This window comes from Leptosomus discolor, chromosome 1 (assembly GCF_034619465.1).
Source record: "Leptosomus discolor isolate bLepDis1 chromosome 1, bLepDis1.hap2, whole genome shotgun sequence".
Classification (NCBI taxonomy): domain Eukaryota; kingdom Metazoa; phylum Chordata; class Aves; order Leptosomiformes; family Leptosomidae; genus Leptosomus; species Leptosomus discolor.
In genome coordinates this window covers 174,318,795-174,336,830 of record NC_141391.1, presented here as the reverse complement: position 1 = coordinate 174,336,830, position 18,036 = coordinate 174,318,795, and the positions used below count along the sequence as shown (strand labels likewise).

General features: G+C 37.0%; 1 protein-coding gene across 4 annotated transcripts in view; it reads right to left on the bottom strand.

Moving 5' to 3' along the window:
- The window catches only part of PPFIA2 (PPFI scaffold protein A2), a 333,193-nt gene that overhangs the window by 125,413 nt on the left and 189,744 nt on the right, over window positions 1-18,036 (bottom strand). For all 4 annotated transcript variants that reach the window (XM_086471357.1, XM_086471363.1, XM_086471371.1 and 1 more), the window contains one exon: window positions 8,650-8,751. In XM_086471357.1, the coding sequence (XP_086327483.1) occupies window positions 8,650-8,751 (102 nt within the window). The remainder of the gene's footprint in view (window positions 1-8,649; window positions 8,752-18,036) is intronic.

The following is an 18,036-nucleotide window of genomic DNA, read 5'->3' as shown; positions in this document are numbered from 1 at the left end:
CTCCCTGTGTCGAGCTGCTACAGCTGTCAAGCACTCAGAGGGACAGGCGGCTTGCAGAGAAAAGAAGATGAAGATCAACAGCAGCAGGCAGGACAGAATCACATGCATCACTGCTATGCTTTTCCCACTGGAAAGCATAAGCTTGACAATGAATTATGAAATAAACTGACAAGTAATATTACTCTTATGCTGGGCAAATTTTAGGATGCTCAGGATGTCGTGCTGATAATTGTATTTTAGCTAAATGGGATGGAGGTTTCTAGAGCTCTGGACTCTTCATAAGCATAAAGAATGTCTAAAAGTAATAATTTAAAAACGAAAAATTGCTCTAGTACATATTTTGTGAGTGAATGAAGCATCTTTAAAATGCTAATTAGAATTAAATCAACAAGAACAGAGAAAATTGTTAGAATGTAACCAGCTTCCTGTATTTCTCAAATCACTTCCAAAGCACTTATGGGAGTGATTGATTTTTGTGAAATGGAAATGAATGGTTAAATTTAACGATATAAGCCATTTGGTGTAGGTTATCACCTACCTATACTACATTATACCGTCATTACTACATGGACACTGATTTACACATGGCAAATGAAAAAAGTTAAAACATTCTTTTTTAGGAATGATGACTCAGTAAGTCTAAATTACTGTGACTCACTAGAGTTTTTATTACTATAGGACCTGGATTTTAATCAAAATAAAATATTCTATCTTAACTTTATTTTCAACAAACCTGTTTGTCAAAAAAAAAAAGTTCACAGCAAGATAATAAATGGAGAAATTAAAGAATCAGGAGAGGGTGATGGAGAAAAAAGGAGAGGCACAAATAATAGAATATAGGGAAAAATATAAAATATAAGGGATTTACTAAAATGAGACAGATTTAACTTAAGGGTTTCCTTAGACAAATAGGGCAACCCACTAAGAAAACAATTCTTTCCCAAGGTCCAGCTTAAAATTTCTCACCAGCACAGGCAAAATTGAATTTCCTTTCAGTCTATATTTAGAATGCACATTGTTCAGTGAATCTCCATCTCTGGTGCAAGCAAAGAAGACAAGTAAAATAAGCAGACATGGCGATGAAGATTATCTCTAAAACTAGTCATAAGATCAGTCATTTTCTTCAGCATTGTTCCACAGTGGTGGAAACCAATTTGCACCTGTGGTCAGCTGGGGTGATCTCAAATAGCTATACTGGTAAATTAATGGTGAAAATCTTTCTTTAAAAAACAAACTTAGAGCCTAACTACAGCATATGTCCCATGTCTGTCTTCCTGTCCATCCAAGACAGAAAAGAAAATACTTGCAACTGAAAATCTTAATGGAAACACACATACGTGAAGCAAAAGTATGAAAGAAAATGTAATAGCCAGTATGATGATACAAAGTAATAGAAATGAAGAAAAGTGTTTTTATGAGAATAATGAATACAAATACAATAACTATTAGATTATACGGTGTCTGAAAATACAATTATTGAATTACTATATATTACATTAATATCTATTGTCAGCCTGTTTTCTGTGACAGAAGTTCTTATTTTGAAAGAAGAAACACGAGTCTTGAAGATAGATCAAAATATTGAGGCAAAAATAATGACAATTACTGTCATTTACATTAGTGAAATAATGCTTTTGCCTTTACAGAACTTTAGGAAACAGTTATACTTATTTTCACATGTACAGCGCTTTTAGACTGTAAGACTCATCATATTATCATGAGGAAAAGGCTGAGGTACTTAACGCCTTCTTTGCCTCAGTCTTTAAGAGTAAGACCAGTTGTTTTCTAGGTACCCAGCCCCCTGAGCTGGAAGACAGGGACAGGGAGCAGAATGAAGTCCCCATAATCCAAGGGGCAATGGTTAGTGACCTGTACATCACTTAGACACACACAAGTCTATGGGGCTGGATTGGATCCACCAAGGGTACTGAGGGAGCTGGCTGAAGTGCTCACCAAGCCACTTTCCATCATTTACCAGCAGTCCCAGCTAACAGGGGAGGACCCAGTTGACTGGAGGTCAGCAAATGTGACGCCCATCTACAAGACAGGACAGAAGGAGAATCCAGGGAACTGCAGGCCTGTCAGTCTGTGTGGCAGATGCACCCACCCTGACAAAGACCACAAAGAACGGGGCCTTGACAAAGATTGGGGTTTTCCACCTGTTAAAATCCGATCCCTTTGTTTACCTTGCCTTTTCACACACTTGCCCTTAGCTAATTAAACTGGCCACAGGTCAGGCTCGACTAGGGCGTAAATGCAGCCCTGCTGGAGAGCTGACTGGAGTTGGTCCTCCTTGGAGCAGTGGGTCTGCAGGCAGGGACTCTTCCCTTGGGTCAGGACACCACCCAAGGAATCTTCCCAGGACTGAGTATCCTCACCCCCCATCTTTGATGAGTGAACACTTCTAGATATCCTTGAGTGAGCCCTCGTCTCTTTTGGGTGAGAGATTCCATTTTCTGGGCACCCTTGAGTTGGAGGTTTTTCCCCCTTTTGTAAGTGAGTGTGGGATATTTTGGATCATCTTTCTAAAAGGGCTATTCATGAAAACTTAGGAATTTTTAAGTCAAGTGATGCTGTATTATATTCCTGCCTGACATCTGAACTTGTGATTTACTTTGGTCTGTCAGAGTGCTGTCTAATTTTGGTCGGAATAAACTTTCGTTTTGAGTAGCTGCTCTATTTGTTTTGCCTAGCATCCAGGCTTGTGGTTTACTTTGGTTGGTCAGAGTGTTTTGAGTGACTAATCTGCCTGTTTTATGTGTGTCTCCATGACAGTCTGACCTCTGTGCTGGGGAAGGTTACGGAGCAAATCATCCTGAGTGCATGGCAGGTACAGGACAATAAGGTGATCAGGCCCAGTCAGCATGGGTTTAATGGGTTTATGAAAGGTACGTCCTGCTTGAATAACCTGATCTCATTCTATGACAAGGTGACCTGCTTAGTGCATGAGGGAAAGGCTGTGGATATTGTCTACCTGGACTTCAGCAAAGCATTTGACACCATTTCCCACAGCATTCTCCTGGAGAAACTGGCTGCTCACGGCTTGGATGGGCATAATCTTTGCTGCATAAAAAATTGTCTGGATGGCTGAGCCCAAAGAGGTGGCTAACAGAGTTAAATCCAGTTGGCAGCCGGTCACAAATGGTGTTCTCCAGGGCTCATATCAGGGCCAGTTCTGTTTAATATCTTTATCAATGATCTGGATGAGGGGATCAAGTGCACCCTCAGTAAGTTTGTAGATTACACCAAGCTAGGCAGGAGTGTTGATCTGCTTGAGGGTAGGAAGGCTCTACAGAGGGATCTGGACAGGCTGGATCGATGGGTCAAGGCCAACCATACAAAGTTCAACAGGGTCAAGTGCCAGCTTCTGCACTTTGGTCTCAACAACCCCATGGAACGCTACAGGCTTGGGGATGAGTGGCCGGAAAGCTGCCCGGCAGAAAAGGACTTGGGGGTAGTGGTTGACAGCTGGCTGAACGTGAGCTGGCAGTGTGCCCAGGTGGCCAAGAAGGCCAACAGTATCCTGGCCTGTATCAGAAATAGTGTGGCCAGCAGGAGTAGGGGAGTGATCGTGCCCCTGTACTCAGCACTGGTGAGGCTGCAACTTGAATACTGTGTGCAGTTTTGGGCACCTGAAAACAAGAAAGACATTGAGGTGCTGGAGCGTGTCCAGAGAAGGGCAACGAAGCTGGTGAAGGACCTGGGGAGCAGGTCTTATGAGGAGCAGCTGAGGGAACTGGGGTTGTTTAGCCTGGAGAAGAGGAGGCTGTGGGGAGACTTATCGTTCTCTACAACTACCTGAAAGGAGGTTGTAGTGAGCTGGGGGTTGGTCTCTTCTCCGAAGTAGCAAGCGATAGGACAAGAGGAAATGGCCTCAACTTGCACCAGGGGAGGTTTACATTGGATATTAGGAAAAATTTCTTCACTGAAAGGGTTCTCAGGCACTGGAACAGGCTGCCCAGGGAAATGCTGGAGTCACCATCCCTGGAGGTATTTAAAAGATGTGTAGATGTGGTGCTTAGGGACATGGTTTAGTGGTGGACTTGGCAGTGCTGGGTTAACGGTTGGACTTGATGATCTTAAGGGTCCTTTCCAATTTAAATAATTCTATGATTCTATGATCATGTTTTAAAAAGAAAATAGAGTGCCTAATTTAGTTTCAGCACTTATCAAACTGATTTAAGTAAAAGGACCTCTAAGAAAATGAGCTGAAGAAAGAAGGTAAAACTATCCTCTAAAAGCTATTCTTAAGAGTTTTCCAACACAATAAAAGGGAAATTTATACATAAAATATAGGGTTAAGTTCTGATCTATGGGTATATGAGATTGCAGCATCTAACTGAGGATATTTCATAAACTATTTACTAAGGAATTGAGAGAAAATATGAATAAAATTAAATATAAGTCAGCCTTGCTCACTTTAATAAATTCTTCAGCTGCTGAAGTATTATGTAAAAGAAAGATGATGACACTGTCTTTGGTACTGCTTTTTCATTCATGAATATAGGTTTAAGTTTTGTTGTTTCTAAAACTGCTTGAACTAAAATATCTCAGACTAATTTAAGTACATTTTATGCTATATACAAAAAACATATGTATGTGTCTGGGGTTTTTTTGTTGTAGCAAAAAAACCACAATCAGATTAATCCATACCAGTATTGTAACAGATTTTTTGTTTCAGCTGCCAAACCAAACCCCTCATTTCTTCATAATCATATTCTGATTTAGTAGGTTAATCCTACAAACTTTTTCTACTTTTAAAGAACACAGATTAAGACAAAAATAACTTTCAACTTTAATTTAAACTTAGCACATCCAAATTAGTGTTATTTTATAATTTCCATGAAATAATATCCTAGATCACATTGACCTGTGATCCAGCTTCAGAAAAGATGCTGTCTTTCCACATGCTATAAGTCATCATTCTAGTTTGAGAATATCCAGAGAAATAACTATAAAAGTTTCTATTAAGATATTTTTGTATAAGTTTTCAAAGTCCCATGCAATGATTTTCCAGAGAATCTGTTTGTCTTCCTGTCAGCAACACCACACCAATCAATACATATCCATATGCTGCTGCATCTTCTATTTTGCCTTGTGTACTGACAGATTAAGTTGCCAGCTAAGTTCTTGACATGAAAATACTTCTACTGTAATATGTCAGAAAAAGTTCGTTACTGTAGGCAGTAAAAATACATATTTAACAGCAAAATGTCAATAGGAAGATTTGCTTAAGAATGCTGCTAGAATGACTGAGTAGAAACTTGATTAAATTTTGGGGTAAGGTTTAAACCCTGGTATTTGGGCTGAGACCTGGAGTGTATAGGGCCCGAAGAATGTAATTCCATCATGGTCTCTCTCTAATACATAATACTGTCAGGGTCTGCCATTGAAGCTTGGCATAGAGTGGCAAATCAGGATGTGTGTTGGTCTTTTGGGGAGGGTGGTTTGTTTGTTTTTGTGGAGGCTGGCAAAAACGATATGAGGCTGTTGCCAAGAAGTAAAGAAAGACAGAAGTGTGGGTCTAGAATAAAGAAAAAACTGCCAGTTAGGCACAACTGAAAACGTGAAAGGGAGCTAGAAGGCTAGTGTGTACTCAGAATTTGACAGAGCTGCCTTTTTTATTTCTACTTGCTGATCTTCAGTTTGAAGCAGTAGGTGCTTCAAACAGTATCTTTATGCTGTTACCCCAAGGAGAGAAAAGTGGGCTTAAAAAATTCAGAAACAGCAATCTGAGAATTTGGAACTGAACCTCTTTATTTAAAAGTAGTACAAATTGCTACCTGGGACAAAAGTGGTTGTAGTGAGTAGTTCTACTAAGTGTGGTTATGCATGAGCATGTCCTGGGAGGGCAGGTAAGCCTTGCTAGCACAGCCAAGCTAGAGCTGGGTTAAGTGGGAACGCTAGTGGGATGGAAGAAAGAGGCATTACTTGGACTAACTTTATATGTTAGAAAAGACATTTAATTTCCTCCTTGCAAAAGTGCATCAGTGGTCCTCCAAATATTGTTACTTTATTAGAATCTTTGCTTAATTAACAGAAAAATTTTGGAGCAACTTTTTCATACAAAATATTAATGCTGTTTTGCATTAATAGCAGCATAAATCTCAGTCTTTAAAAGCCTCTTTATAGGCAATTCTCAATGAATTTTGCTAGAAATCCCATCACTAGTGTGTCATTGAGACTGTGTTCTGAAGACAACAGCTTTGTATTTAAAATGTTGCTCTTTCCCTATAAAAGAATTGTACAGGAGCCTATAGAAGATAGCACGACTATTACAGCAAACTGGCAACTAATGTAGTATGTAGCAGTTTAGAGCTTGGCAAGAACATATATATGACATGATGGCGTGACAACTTATTAATGAAAATGCTAGACATCAGGGTACAGAATGTCTCTGAATTTTTTCTCTCTCCTTCCCCATTAATACTTGCACTACATCTTCCCCCTTTGTTTAATGTAACATCTCCTGCATTTCCTATATTTTTTCATAGCCTAAATCTTTGCATCTCCAATATCTAGCTTCACCCTCATTCTGAAAACACACTGGTAGAGTTTACTAATTTTAACTGCAAGGACTTCTCATAAGGATTATCACACTCTATAATTCTCATTCGTTGCTATTAGTTCTCCTGGAAAATCTCTTACTGATTTTTCTTTTACATAACACAAGAAACATAAGAATGGATGATCTTTATGCTTCTTGGTTTGCAAAGAAAGTGCCTATGACAGAGCTCAGTCTGACTTAGGTGATGACTTGCAGTTGACTCATCTTTTTCTTCTCTCACCGTTGTTTGGCAAGTAACTATCTTTGGATACTAGGCTGTCTCGGGATTTTTGCTAGTCTGCACTGCTTATATCAGACCCATGGTAAGTATTGGTACACTGCAGTTTTATTTTACCAAAGCTGATGTTCAATGGGCTTTGTAGTGAAATGGATAAAGCACTGTGCTAGTCAGTTTTGTGCATATACTTGTGAAGAACTTAAGACAACTGAGAAAATGACATTGCAAATTTAGTTTATATGGTATTTTTTCTGTCAAGAAAGGCAAATGGATATATGTTTGCTGCAGGAATGCGTATATCTAGGTTATCCAATAGCTACAGCTGAGCATATATTTTAACTACATCTCTGTATTCAAGTTTGTGCTGGAAATTAACACAAAGTATTCTTTATTGTATGTAAATTATTTTCTTAATTGACTTTCCTATTTTTACCTTAAATACTAAATAACTGATACATGTAGCAGTTACTGATAATTTAAGCAGCTTTAGAAAGTCTTCAGATTTGTAGCTGAGATGGTTTGCTGCACCAAAAGAATGCAGTGCAATTCCTACGTTTCTCCACTAATTAATTCTGGTTTTCTGGGAGTCATTTTGGGCTGTTTAGAATGCATAAGAGTCATGGGAGAGAAAGTAGGTCTCTCCTATGTCTCCCATCACATCTCCCAACTCATCACCTCTAAGGCTTTTGTGCTAAATGTGATCATCTCCTGCACCTGTAAGCTAGCATGGAGGTAGATGGGGCAGCTTTGCCTCTTTGTAGGTGCCTGCATCATCATCTGTCCTTCCTTGGATTTCTGAAGTCTATGGCACCCTGATGCTACAGCTGGACAGAACAAAGGAGGGAGAAACACCCTCTCTCAGTTCTTTTGTCACATACATTGTAAGATTTCCTTCAGAACACTAATTAGCTGATCAAGGAAAGATGTTATCTGAGCAGCCAAAGTGCTATTAGTTTAGTGAGAGGAGGGATACAGGAAGAGTTACTCAGATCACAGAATGAAATATGGATATAAGAAAACATCCTTGGTGTTCAGCCTCTCTGGGATCTATTCCATATGTTCATTACCAGCCTGACTCCTGTCTGATCTGGGACTATGCCATCTCTTTTCTCACATCTTTCCACACCCCATAAATCTCCTCTGCTCCCCTCTTCCATTTCTTGATCAATTCTGCCTTTGCCCAGGCAAATTATTTTATTTTGAAAACCATTCTATACACTATTTGAGAATTTTCAGAAGGTGCTATCACATATTCTTGTTTCCAGACAGAATAACATCTTCTGACTGAAGCAGAACTTGGTAAATTTAATGGTGAAATCTTGTCCTCGCTCAGTGTATGGCAAATGACATTTACTTCAAGGGTCACATGGCTGCATCTAGACTAAACAACAGACTGACTGAGATATGTGTGGCAGCCTTCATCTCATTCTTACTCAGATCAAATCCAAGGCACAAGGGAAAGCTGGGTCTGCTGTAACCTTGCCTTTTGCCTTGATAAGAGGTGAGGATATGTGCAGGCAATTTAGGCAGGCCGTGGGGCTTGGAAGGCTGCATAAGTCCCTTGCTTTAGAAAACATTTAAACTGAATGTACTTTCCATGTTATATACAAAGTCTGCTATTTTTGTAATGTATCTTGCTAACATATACACTCATTTCCTCCAGGACTGTATCATGGTAGATACATCCTGTCCAGAACCATACAAGTCTCACGTACTTATTAAAAGGCTGGAATTTTGTCTTATTATTTATACAAATGGATTTATACAAATTTTATATATTTATACAAATCTAAATTTATATATAAGTATATTCCTCCTGCTTTACATATACATGACATCCAGAAAAGGTCTGATGTATACTTACTCTTGTGTTGTTTCTTTCAGCTTTCAGTTCTGAAATCTCCTCCTCTTTTTCAAGCAGCTGTTCCCTGCATGCATTCAATTCTTTTGTTAGTGCAGCAAATTCCTGTGAAATTAAATTATAAGTAAAGTTACTCAAGATGTAAACACTGGAATAATCAAATCCATATGCATTCTAGAGTTTGAGGATTTAAACAATATTTAGAAATCATCAATACAAACTAAAATAGCATATGTAAATATCAGCCAAAACCATTTAAAGTCTAGGCATATCTAATAAAAAGAGTCTACGGAAAACACAAATTGAAGTTTAGAAACAAGAGAAGGTTCAAGATGATGGCAACATCCCCCATACATCAGAACCACACCAGAAGAACAGAATTGGCCTATTTCATAGCAACAGAGACAACACATTTCACACAATGAGATTCAACTCAACACATCTGCTTAGTGAGTGTTCTTGCCTCTCTGTAAGGCAGCCATTGCAATATGGCATGGGAGAAAAAAGTTAAGGTATTAACTGATTTAAATTATCTAATATCAGATTAACATAAGTAATATGTGCATTGTGAAAAAATACTCTCGTTATTTTTACTTGATACTTGAATTTAACTTAAAATGTATTTGGGCATCTTAGTGAAAGGCTGTGATGAGTCAGAGCAATATTAATGTTTCTTAGTTTGGAGTGAGATTCCTATGAAATAACAACATAAAATGAAACTGCTCCCAATGTTAAGTTCTATACATGCAACTAACAGGTTTTCTGAAAAACACATTTTTCAGTTATCAAAATTCCTATTAAAATGTCTTGATTTTACCGTTCCTGTCACTATTCAACGACATATATACATTTTTGTCTATACAAAGAGCCAACAATAAACATAAATTTTGGTCTATGCAAAGGGCAGTCACAGATTTTTCATTCATGTCAATAATGAAAAGGTTTCACTCCATGTGTGTTTATTTTTGACAGACACAACATATACTAAACTGTAGTGGTTAATTTTATCCTTCAGAGCAAAAAGATGTGCTATGTCTCTTGAAAATAGTGAGGCAAAGGATGAAAAGCATTTAAAATTTGTGATCACGTGTCAGAAAAAAAAAAGATGTCTTGAACAGCATTGCTGCTTAACAAAGATATATATAAAAATATGAAGTTAATTTTAGTTTGACCAAAATAGTCAGTGTTTAAGAGCAGCCAGAGTGAAAATGAAGTAATTCCTAATTTCCCCCCTCCCCCGCCAAAAGAAAGCAGTTTAAGAAAAAAACATGTCCAGGTGGTTTATCTTATCAGTCAGTAGGATGAAGCTAAGACTAAATCTACTTATTTAAGACAAAAGCTAGCAAAGATCTCAAAAGGGCTTGGTTTGCTGCTTCCCCTCCAGTTGCTGAAAGCAGCTTTTATCTGCACTAAAGCACTGTTCAACAGAAATTTGGTAGGTATTCCTAGGTTCATTCTGTTTTAATCAAGTTTCTATATAGTTAATGGTATATGGTATTATTAATAATATATTTAAAAGTATTCAAATAGATTTCAAGCGGTATTCTGACAACGTGTAACTAAGGTATTTTTTTTTCATTTTTCAGCATCTGGAATTGGTTTCATACAAATCTCCATGCAAATGGGATGGTAGCAAGGAAAGTACTGTTCTGATATCCTCAGTGGTCTTTATTTTAGAGATCAGCTATTGATCACATGAACCATGTAGCGATATTTGTGTCCTACCTCCTAATAGAATAGCGCAGACAGTACAGTTAGAACGAGTGTTAGAAAAAAAATTTCTAAAGTCTTTACCCTCTTGCCCTTTATTTTCATTTTACACCCTAGTGGTCAAGAACTTCTAATGCTATGCAGTATATTTTGATGAAAAGTGTTTAGCTTCATTTTGAAAATGAGATTTAAATTTTAAATTTCCTCTCTCACTTTTCAAAAGTATCATCAAAACTTCTGCCTGTAGGTCTTACTCTAGGATTCAGAAACTGCCAGTCCAGCAGTGTTATTCTGTCCAGAATTTTATTTAAAAAAACCCTCCTGTCCTTAAGGTTAAAACTAACGTTACATACCAAATGAAAATATAATATTTCAGAGAAAGCAAATGATCTCGAGTCAGATTGAATGAGAATTTTGAAACACAAAATGACACATACATATTATTTTCTTCATATTCCTCTAAGAGGAACTTCATAGCACTACAGGTTGGAACTCATGTTACTAATTTACATACTGTTCATATACATGGAAAAGTGTCTGTAATACTTTCAGAATCTCAGAGAATAAACTTTCTGTGTAATACGTGTTGTATGTTGTTATCAACGTTTTCTCATTTCTTTGTATTGTTTCAGCTGGAACTAAAATAGACATTTTGGCATATGCTTGGGCATCTAGATGGGTAACAAGTGGTGAAAAGGATAACAAGTATCATCTGGTGACTTACAGTTCCAGCTCCTAACTACAGTAAGGCAAAGCAGTCTGATAACATGCTTTTGCTGCTTTCCTTGGAAACAAAAAAAAGATACAAGTTTATCAAATTGTACATTCTTTGCTGTGCCAAGGGAAGCCTGCTACCAGCAGTACAGTCTCTAATGCTTTGGTCAATATAATCTCAAATAACTAAGGAATGGATTTCCTACTAGTATGCTGAGCATGGACCTTATTCTGAGGGAAATTCTGTTTGGTCATGAGCTTAAGCTTCCCCTTGCTTAAAACCAAATCATTATTCAAAATTCTGCTCCCAGAGAGTCTCATACCTAACACAGTGTCCTCTCAGCCTCAAAATACCTTCAGTTTATATTCATAACTATTAGCGTTCACTTCAGCTGGGCTACCCATGTTCACTATTTTAAACCTTTTTACTTGAGTCACTGACACAGTCCCTTCAAGCATTTTAATTATTCAGTTGCTGCTGCTCTCTGAAATTCCTCTGTGCTTCTGATATATCTGCAGTGCTAGCATTTACAAGAAGCAGTCACCTCTTCATACCTCTGGAGTTCAAGTGGCCAAATTTCACTCTTCCTCTGAAGTACCAGAGTCTGCTCCGTTGTCAAGAGCAAGACTTCTCTGAATCGAATGATGATAGAAGGAGTTAGTTTTTTTCTTGGTGTTTATAACATAAGCCTTTTACAGGGAAAGTCTCAAAGTAAAATTGAGTTTGCCCTGGAGATTTACAAATGATTATTTCTGTCACATCTGCTTTGATGAATTAATAACCAGGATAAAACCTCACAATACCCTGGTTTTAACTCATGCTTCCATTGTTTTCATCCAAGGTATCCCTGAGATACGACAATGTAATGCTCCAGGGAATGTGTTTCTCCCACAGGTTAGAAGCAAAGCAAAGCATATTTTTGTTTTACCCAGTTATGTAATAAATAACATGTGATGATAACGACCTCTGCTCATACAACTCCCTCCTACATAAACAGGGATCAAGGGAATACTGTCATCTGGAATTATTGTTTGCAGTAGAAACCTTGCATGGACAGTCATACTTTGGGAGCCTTGAAGGTAGTATTTGTTGCATAACTAATATGATTTGACAGGCACAACTGCACTCTTAAAGCTTATGTAGGAGTTGTGTGGCTATAAAGCTAATTAAGAACTGAAGTGAATTAATACTGTATGAAAATTATTCCATTGATTGCACTGTTTTTATATTATACTATGACATCAGGACATGAAGGATTTTTTTTCATGATAAACAACCCAAGAAAGAGCATCTTTTTTGCCATGTGAATAAACATAATCTCACAGCCTAACTTATCTGCTGTTTCTGTTTTTATTTTAATACTTGGGCTATAACACTCAGTCTGACTGAAAAATAGCTGACTGAAAACGACAGCTCTTCATTTATCCCATGTTTATCTTTGACGAGGCGGCAGAAGCCTTGAAAACAAATTCAACAGAGATTTGTAGACGCTGAAAGGACTGCTAGGCCTTACAAGTAAAGTCAAGGCCTTACCCTGGTGAAGCAGCTGAGATACGATCAGAGCAGAGGCTGGAGGATGCCCAGGAGAGCGGGAGGCCATCGGGACAGGGAGGCTGACAGTGCTGCCAGATGTGTCGGCAGCAGGACTGTGCAGGGGAGGCATTCCACAGCTCTCTTACCATTAAATCTCTGCCTCTAGGGGCTGGCTTAACAAATGCTGCTTTCTTTGCTTATTGTTCCCAGGAAAGGCCTGCGAGGTTTATTTTCCATGACCAAATATACAGAAAACACATATAACTAGTCTCCAAGCTGAGGGTATGCCACAGAAATTATGAGAACTCATAGCTGCAATGCTCAACTGTTCAGCATGTGTATACAGTCCAGTACAAAGTGCGTGGAAATGAACAGTCTCTCATCACCGCCACAAAAAATAACTACTGAAAAGAGAAATTTAGTAATTAAAAAAAAAAAAAAAAATCCTTAAAATTCAGTTTCAAAGACACTGGAGATAGTCGGGTTAAAATCTCCTCCTCTGGATTTTCCATCTTTGAACCACAGTTCATTTCAGGAATGAATAAGTAAACTAATCTCTGCATGGAGAAAGAATTATGAGGCTTTGTCATTCTTATTTTACATTCAACACAAGTTATGTCAACCAATTTGCTTTCCTACAAATTTAGACGTAACTCATTTAACATAGGAAATTACTATCTACTACAATTCCCTCAGTTTCAACCTTTCGTTTTTTATGTTTTCATCTAATCCAGTTCTGTAAAAAATCCCGGTACCTTCTTTCTTTTCATATTTTTTCTTCATTGGAAATATTGTTGGAAACTCTGCACGCTTTTTAAATGACTAAGGATTTATTTCAGCAATTTTACTCTTACCAGCACACAGATTTCAAACTTGTTGACTGCTATTAACAAGATAAAAAATGCTATGAAAATCTGAATGTAATCCACTGGTTGTCTTCTTACTACAGAAGAGACATAATAATAGTTTTTGATTCTAGAATGCAAGATTTAAATATGTGAGTTCGGTTTCAGTCTTTTGAAATGTTTATTGTCACATTTCTGCTCAAAATGAAGATTTCATTTGAACACAAGTTTTAGGTTGGAAAATATATACCCTGAAACAATGTATTGTAACAGGACTTGGGCAAAACCAGAAAAGCTGTTTGGATCTCAGGACTAAAATTTTGGTCTCTTCATACATAAAAAAGCCATATTTTTAAAATTGTAGAGTAGTTTCTGAATTAGTTGAAATAGTCTCTTAAAAGTATTATCAGAGCAGTTTTCACTATGATGCTGTTTAGATGAAGAGAGTTTTCTGTACTTCGCAAACAAATGCATGCAAAATTAATTAATTCAGTCTCCCTTTTCCCCATTTTTATGCATGACCTTTTTTTTTTTTTTTTAACCCCTTGAAGAAAATTGGCCACTAGTAGTAAATTCTATAATAAATAATATGATGTGGGTGGGCCACATCATGTTGAACTACTGAATCTCTAATTTGAACTGAGTGTTACTTTGACTCACACCATGCTTTCACAGACAGGGAATAAGGTGCTTTTCTTCAGGTGTGATCTTTGTGCTCTTACATAGCCACTAAATGTTCTGCAAACTATCAAAGAATTACCAACACTGGTTTGGGGTATTTCTCAGTCTGCAAGACATCTAAAACGTGGAAAGTGTGGTTAAACGTGACAATGTGAGAGCTCATTAATTCACAGAGAAAAATGAAGAGGATGAGATTTCTGTTACATAAGAGGGAGAATTAACTCAGTAACACAGTGGACTTGTGACACCACACTCTCTCTTTTTTTTTTTTTTTCTTCTTTCAGAAATGTGGGCACTGACTGAAATTTTGAAATATGTAGGCAGTTACTCACACCTAAGCACACAGACAATGCTCCTTGGAAGAATGGAAAAACTTTTCAGAGGCTTAGAGACCTTGTTAATATCTACAAGAGTTAATAATCCCAATGTATTCACTGAACAGAAAATTGGACAAATAGAGAACTGTTCTATAGCTTTCCATCAAGAAAGAATTTCCTCTTTAAATATTCAGCTGAATCTACATCAGATTTCGAACTAAGTCATGCAAATTTTTATGTATTCGGCCATCCCTTTCTGGGTAGAAGCAATCATCTCAAACTAGTATAGCATCTCTGTGGATGGCCTACTACTGTGAATGAATTATTTGCCACTAGTACTGTGGTCCCAAATTAAAAGAGATTTTTTTTTTTTTCCTAAGCAAAAAGAAAATCCCCCAAGTTGTCATCCAGTACCTTAAAAAAAACCCTAAAACTTGCTTCTAGAAAGGACCCAAAAAGAATAAGGGAGAACTAAGCATTATACTAGATAAAATGTATGTATCTGATTAAGGTCATTGAACATATTGAATGATTGGGGAGATACATATTTTGGTTTAGCTTTGCAGCAAATATAACATGACTTTTATATAAATGTCATCTCAATTCAACAGCTGTATCACGTTACTTTCACGATTTTTTTAAAAGAACAGGAGTATCAAAAGTATTCAAAACTATATTTAAAAAGTCAACTAAAAAGAAACTTTAAATGTTATCTGTATAACTTAGTCCATGTGACAGTACCTCCAGATAAATTTAAAGATAATGGGAAGAATGTACCACTGTGAGGACTTGTGATGTAATCTGCCTAATTTTCCTGCTATAGTACACACCTGCTGTATGAAGATTAATTCCCACAGATTTTTGAAGCCAAAGTGAATCTCCCCAGCAACATGAGTATTATGACAATGGCTCAATTTTTGGCAATAGTTTTCTCACACGGGATTACTTCAGGAAGGAATTTGATGCTACACACAGAAGACATGGGCACAAATCTGCCATGATAGTTTTCACTTGAAACTAGGGCAAAAATAATATTAATTTAATTCATGTGTTTTTAGAATAATTGTTAAAAAGTAGTAGAATGCAAAATTGTCAGGTAAAAATGTAAATTTTACACAGTAGCAGCTAAAAAGTGCCCAGTTGACATTCCTGTCTTTTTCAGTCAATTTCTCTTTAACGAAAAACTACTGAATAAAGTACGCAATCTGCTGTGTTAATAAATTTTTTCCCACTCCCTCTATTTTTAAATAATTTAGATTTGGTGCTCTGAACTATCTTTTGTATACTGATCACTAAAATTTATGCTTTCTGAAGAATAATATCCACCCAGTGGGTACTGGTCTGTTAAAACAAAGCGAGGTTTCACGCTTACAGTAATAATAAAACAGAAGGACAAGGGAAAAAGGGCATGACTACAGATTTTTACTTCTTCACCTAAAAATTTCCTGTGTTCTGTGAGACTCTTTGGATATTGATAAGAGATGTGAGTTCACAAAAGCTTAAAAAGAATTATTTCAAGCACAAGGCAATAGATGCTAAAAATTCAACAGCACAAGGCAGTAGATGCTAAAAATTCAGTGTTCCTTATTTGTCATTCTTCATATCAAGCTATAAATCTTGAGGCTTCAAAGGACTTGACAGCCTCCATCCATAAAAAAAAGTAAATTTTAAAGATTATAAAAATATAGCTTACTTTTTAATATTTTAGATTATTATAGTGTAGAAAATCCCAATTATACCAAGATAGAGTCATTCTCCTGCATTTATGAACAAGAATGGTTTTTTTCCCCTAAAAATAAACAAATGGAAAATTAAAAGGTCTCTTGTTTTGCAGTTAGTATTAACTAGATTGGTTCAATTTAGAATAGGTATCACAGTGAAGAACAGCATACTCTGTTACTTTGAATACAGCAGTAGTGTCTTCAGTGCTTTGCTCCTGACTGAAGCACAGAGGGTCAGTAATCAAATTAAACAGCTGTCAGATTACTACTGAAATGGGATGGGACAAAACATCACTCTCATAAACATCTGTAAATATAATACAGCTGAATTTGTAATTCAGGTGGGTGACTTTTAAACAACCCATAATATTATAGATAGTGTAGGATGAAACTGCAGACTGGCTTACAATGTATTTTAATTAGTCATATTTCAGAATGCTCTACTATACACACTATATTTTGTAGAAGCATTACTCATGTAAGACACTAGCAGCACACTTTTCAGAAGTGGGATAAAAGTGGTGTTAGTTGAGGCTGTAATTTTTTCTTCAAATCATACTACTGAAGTATGGGAGTGAATCAGCTATATAATGGAAACTACACCATCAACTTTTTTTCCACTTAATTATCAATGACTTTGTTTAACGGATACTAGAGTTGTCAGCCTGGAGAAGTGAAGGCTCCAGGGAGGCCTTCTAGTGGCCTTCCAGTACTTAAAGGGGGCCCACAGGAAAGGGAGGGAGGGACTCTTGATCAGGGAGTGTAGCTATAGAACAAGGGGTAACGATTTCAAACCGAGAGAGGGCAGACTTAGACTAGAGATTAGGAAGTGAAGGTGGTGAGGCACTGGAGTAAGTTGCCCAGAGAAGCTGTGGCTGCCCCCTTCCGGGAAGTGCTCGAGGACAGGTTGGATGGGGCTTTGAGCAACCTGACCTAGTGGAAGGTGTCCCTGCCCATGGCAGGAGGGTTGGAACTAGATGGTCTTTAAGGTCCCTTCCAACCCAAACCATTCTGTGATTCTATGATATTCGTATTCACTTTTTCTAAAAGTACATAAATAATTTGCAGATATAGTTATGTTGCAAATTAAAATATATTATTATTTTCAAGTGACACTCTTTAACACAAAAGATACTTATATCAATATGTCTTGATTGATTAAATATTGTACTGCATCAAAACTGATGACAATTTACTGCTCCACAGTCATAAATTTACCATCTATCAATACAGAGAAAGAGCAAAATATGGTCTAAAAAGGCAGATTATGACTAATTTATAAAATATCTTTATGGAAAATGGGATTGACTTCATTCTAATTCATCAGAAGTATATTTTTCCAGATATTTAAATATTAAATATGTGAAATGGTCACAGAGCAGTTGCATAAGCAAAGAATAAATTGCTGTATTGAATTACAAAACTATAGCCTCCCATTGCCAGCACAGAGTTTTATTTTATGTTATCATCCTTTTATTTTCTCGCAAAATTAAAATAACCACAAAGTTATAAAGGGAATCACCCTGAACAATATGCAAATTATTGAAGTGCTTTAGACACTGTACAACGGCTTCAGCACATACACACATACATACAATTCTCATTATAAGGCAGATTGAGGTCAGTACATGGCCCTGAGAAATAACCTAAAATAAATCCTGAGAGATAGGATATATGAAGGGTGACTGTAAGAAGAAACTCATACTTACCAGTAAACACAATAGGCCTTGTCTAGTAATGTTGGTAAGGAATGCAAAGCTTATTTTCGTGCCAATTCCAGCTTACAAGTCTGGGTGATTTTTAGCATGCCTGACTCACTTTTCAAACTCTACTTCTCTAGCTTTGACTTCTTTCTCTGCACAGCATCT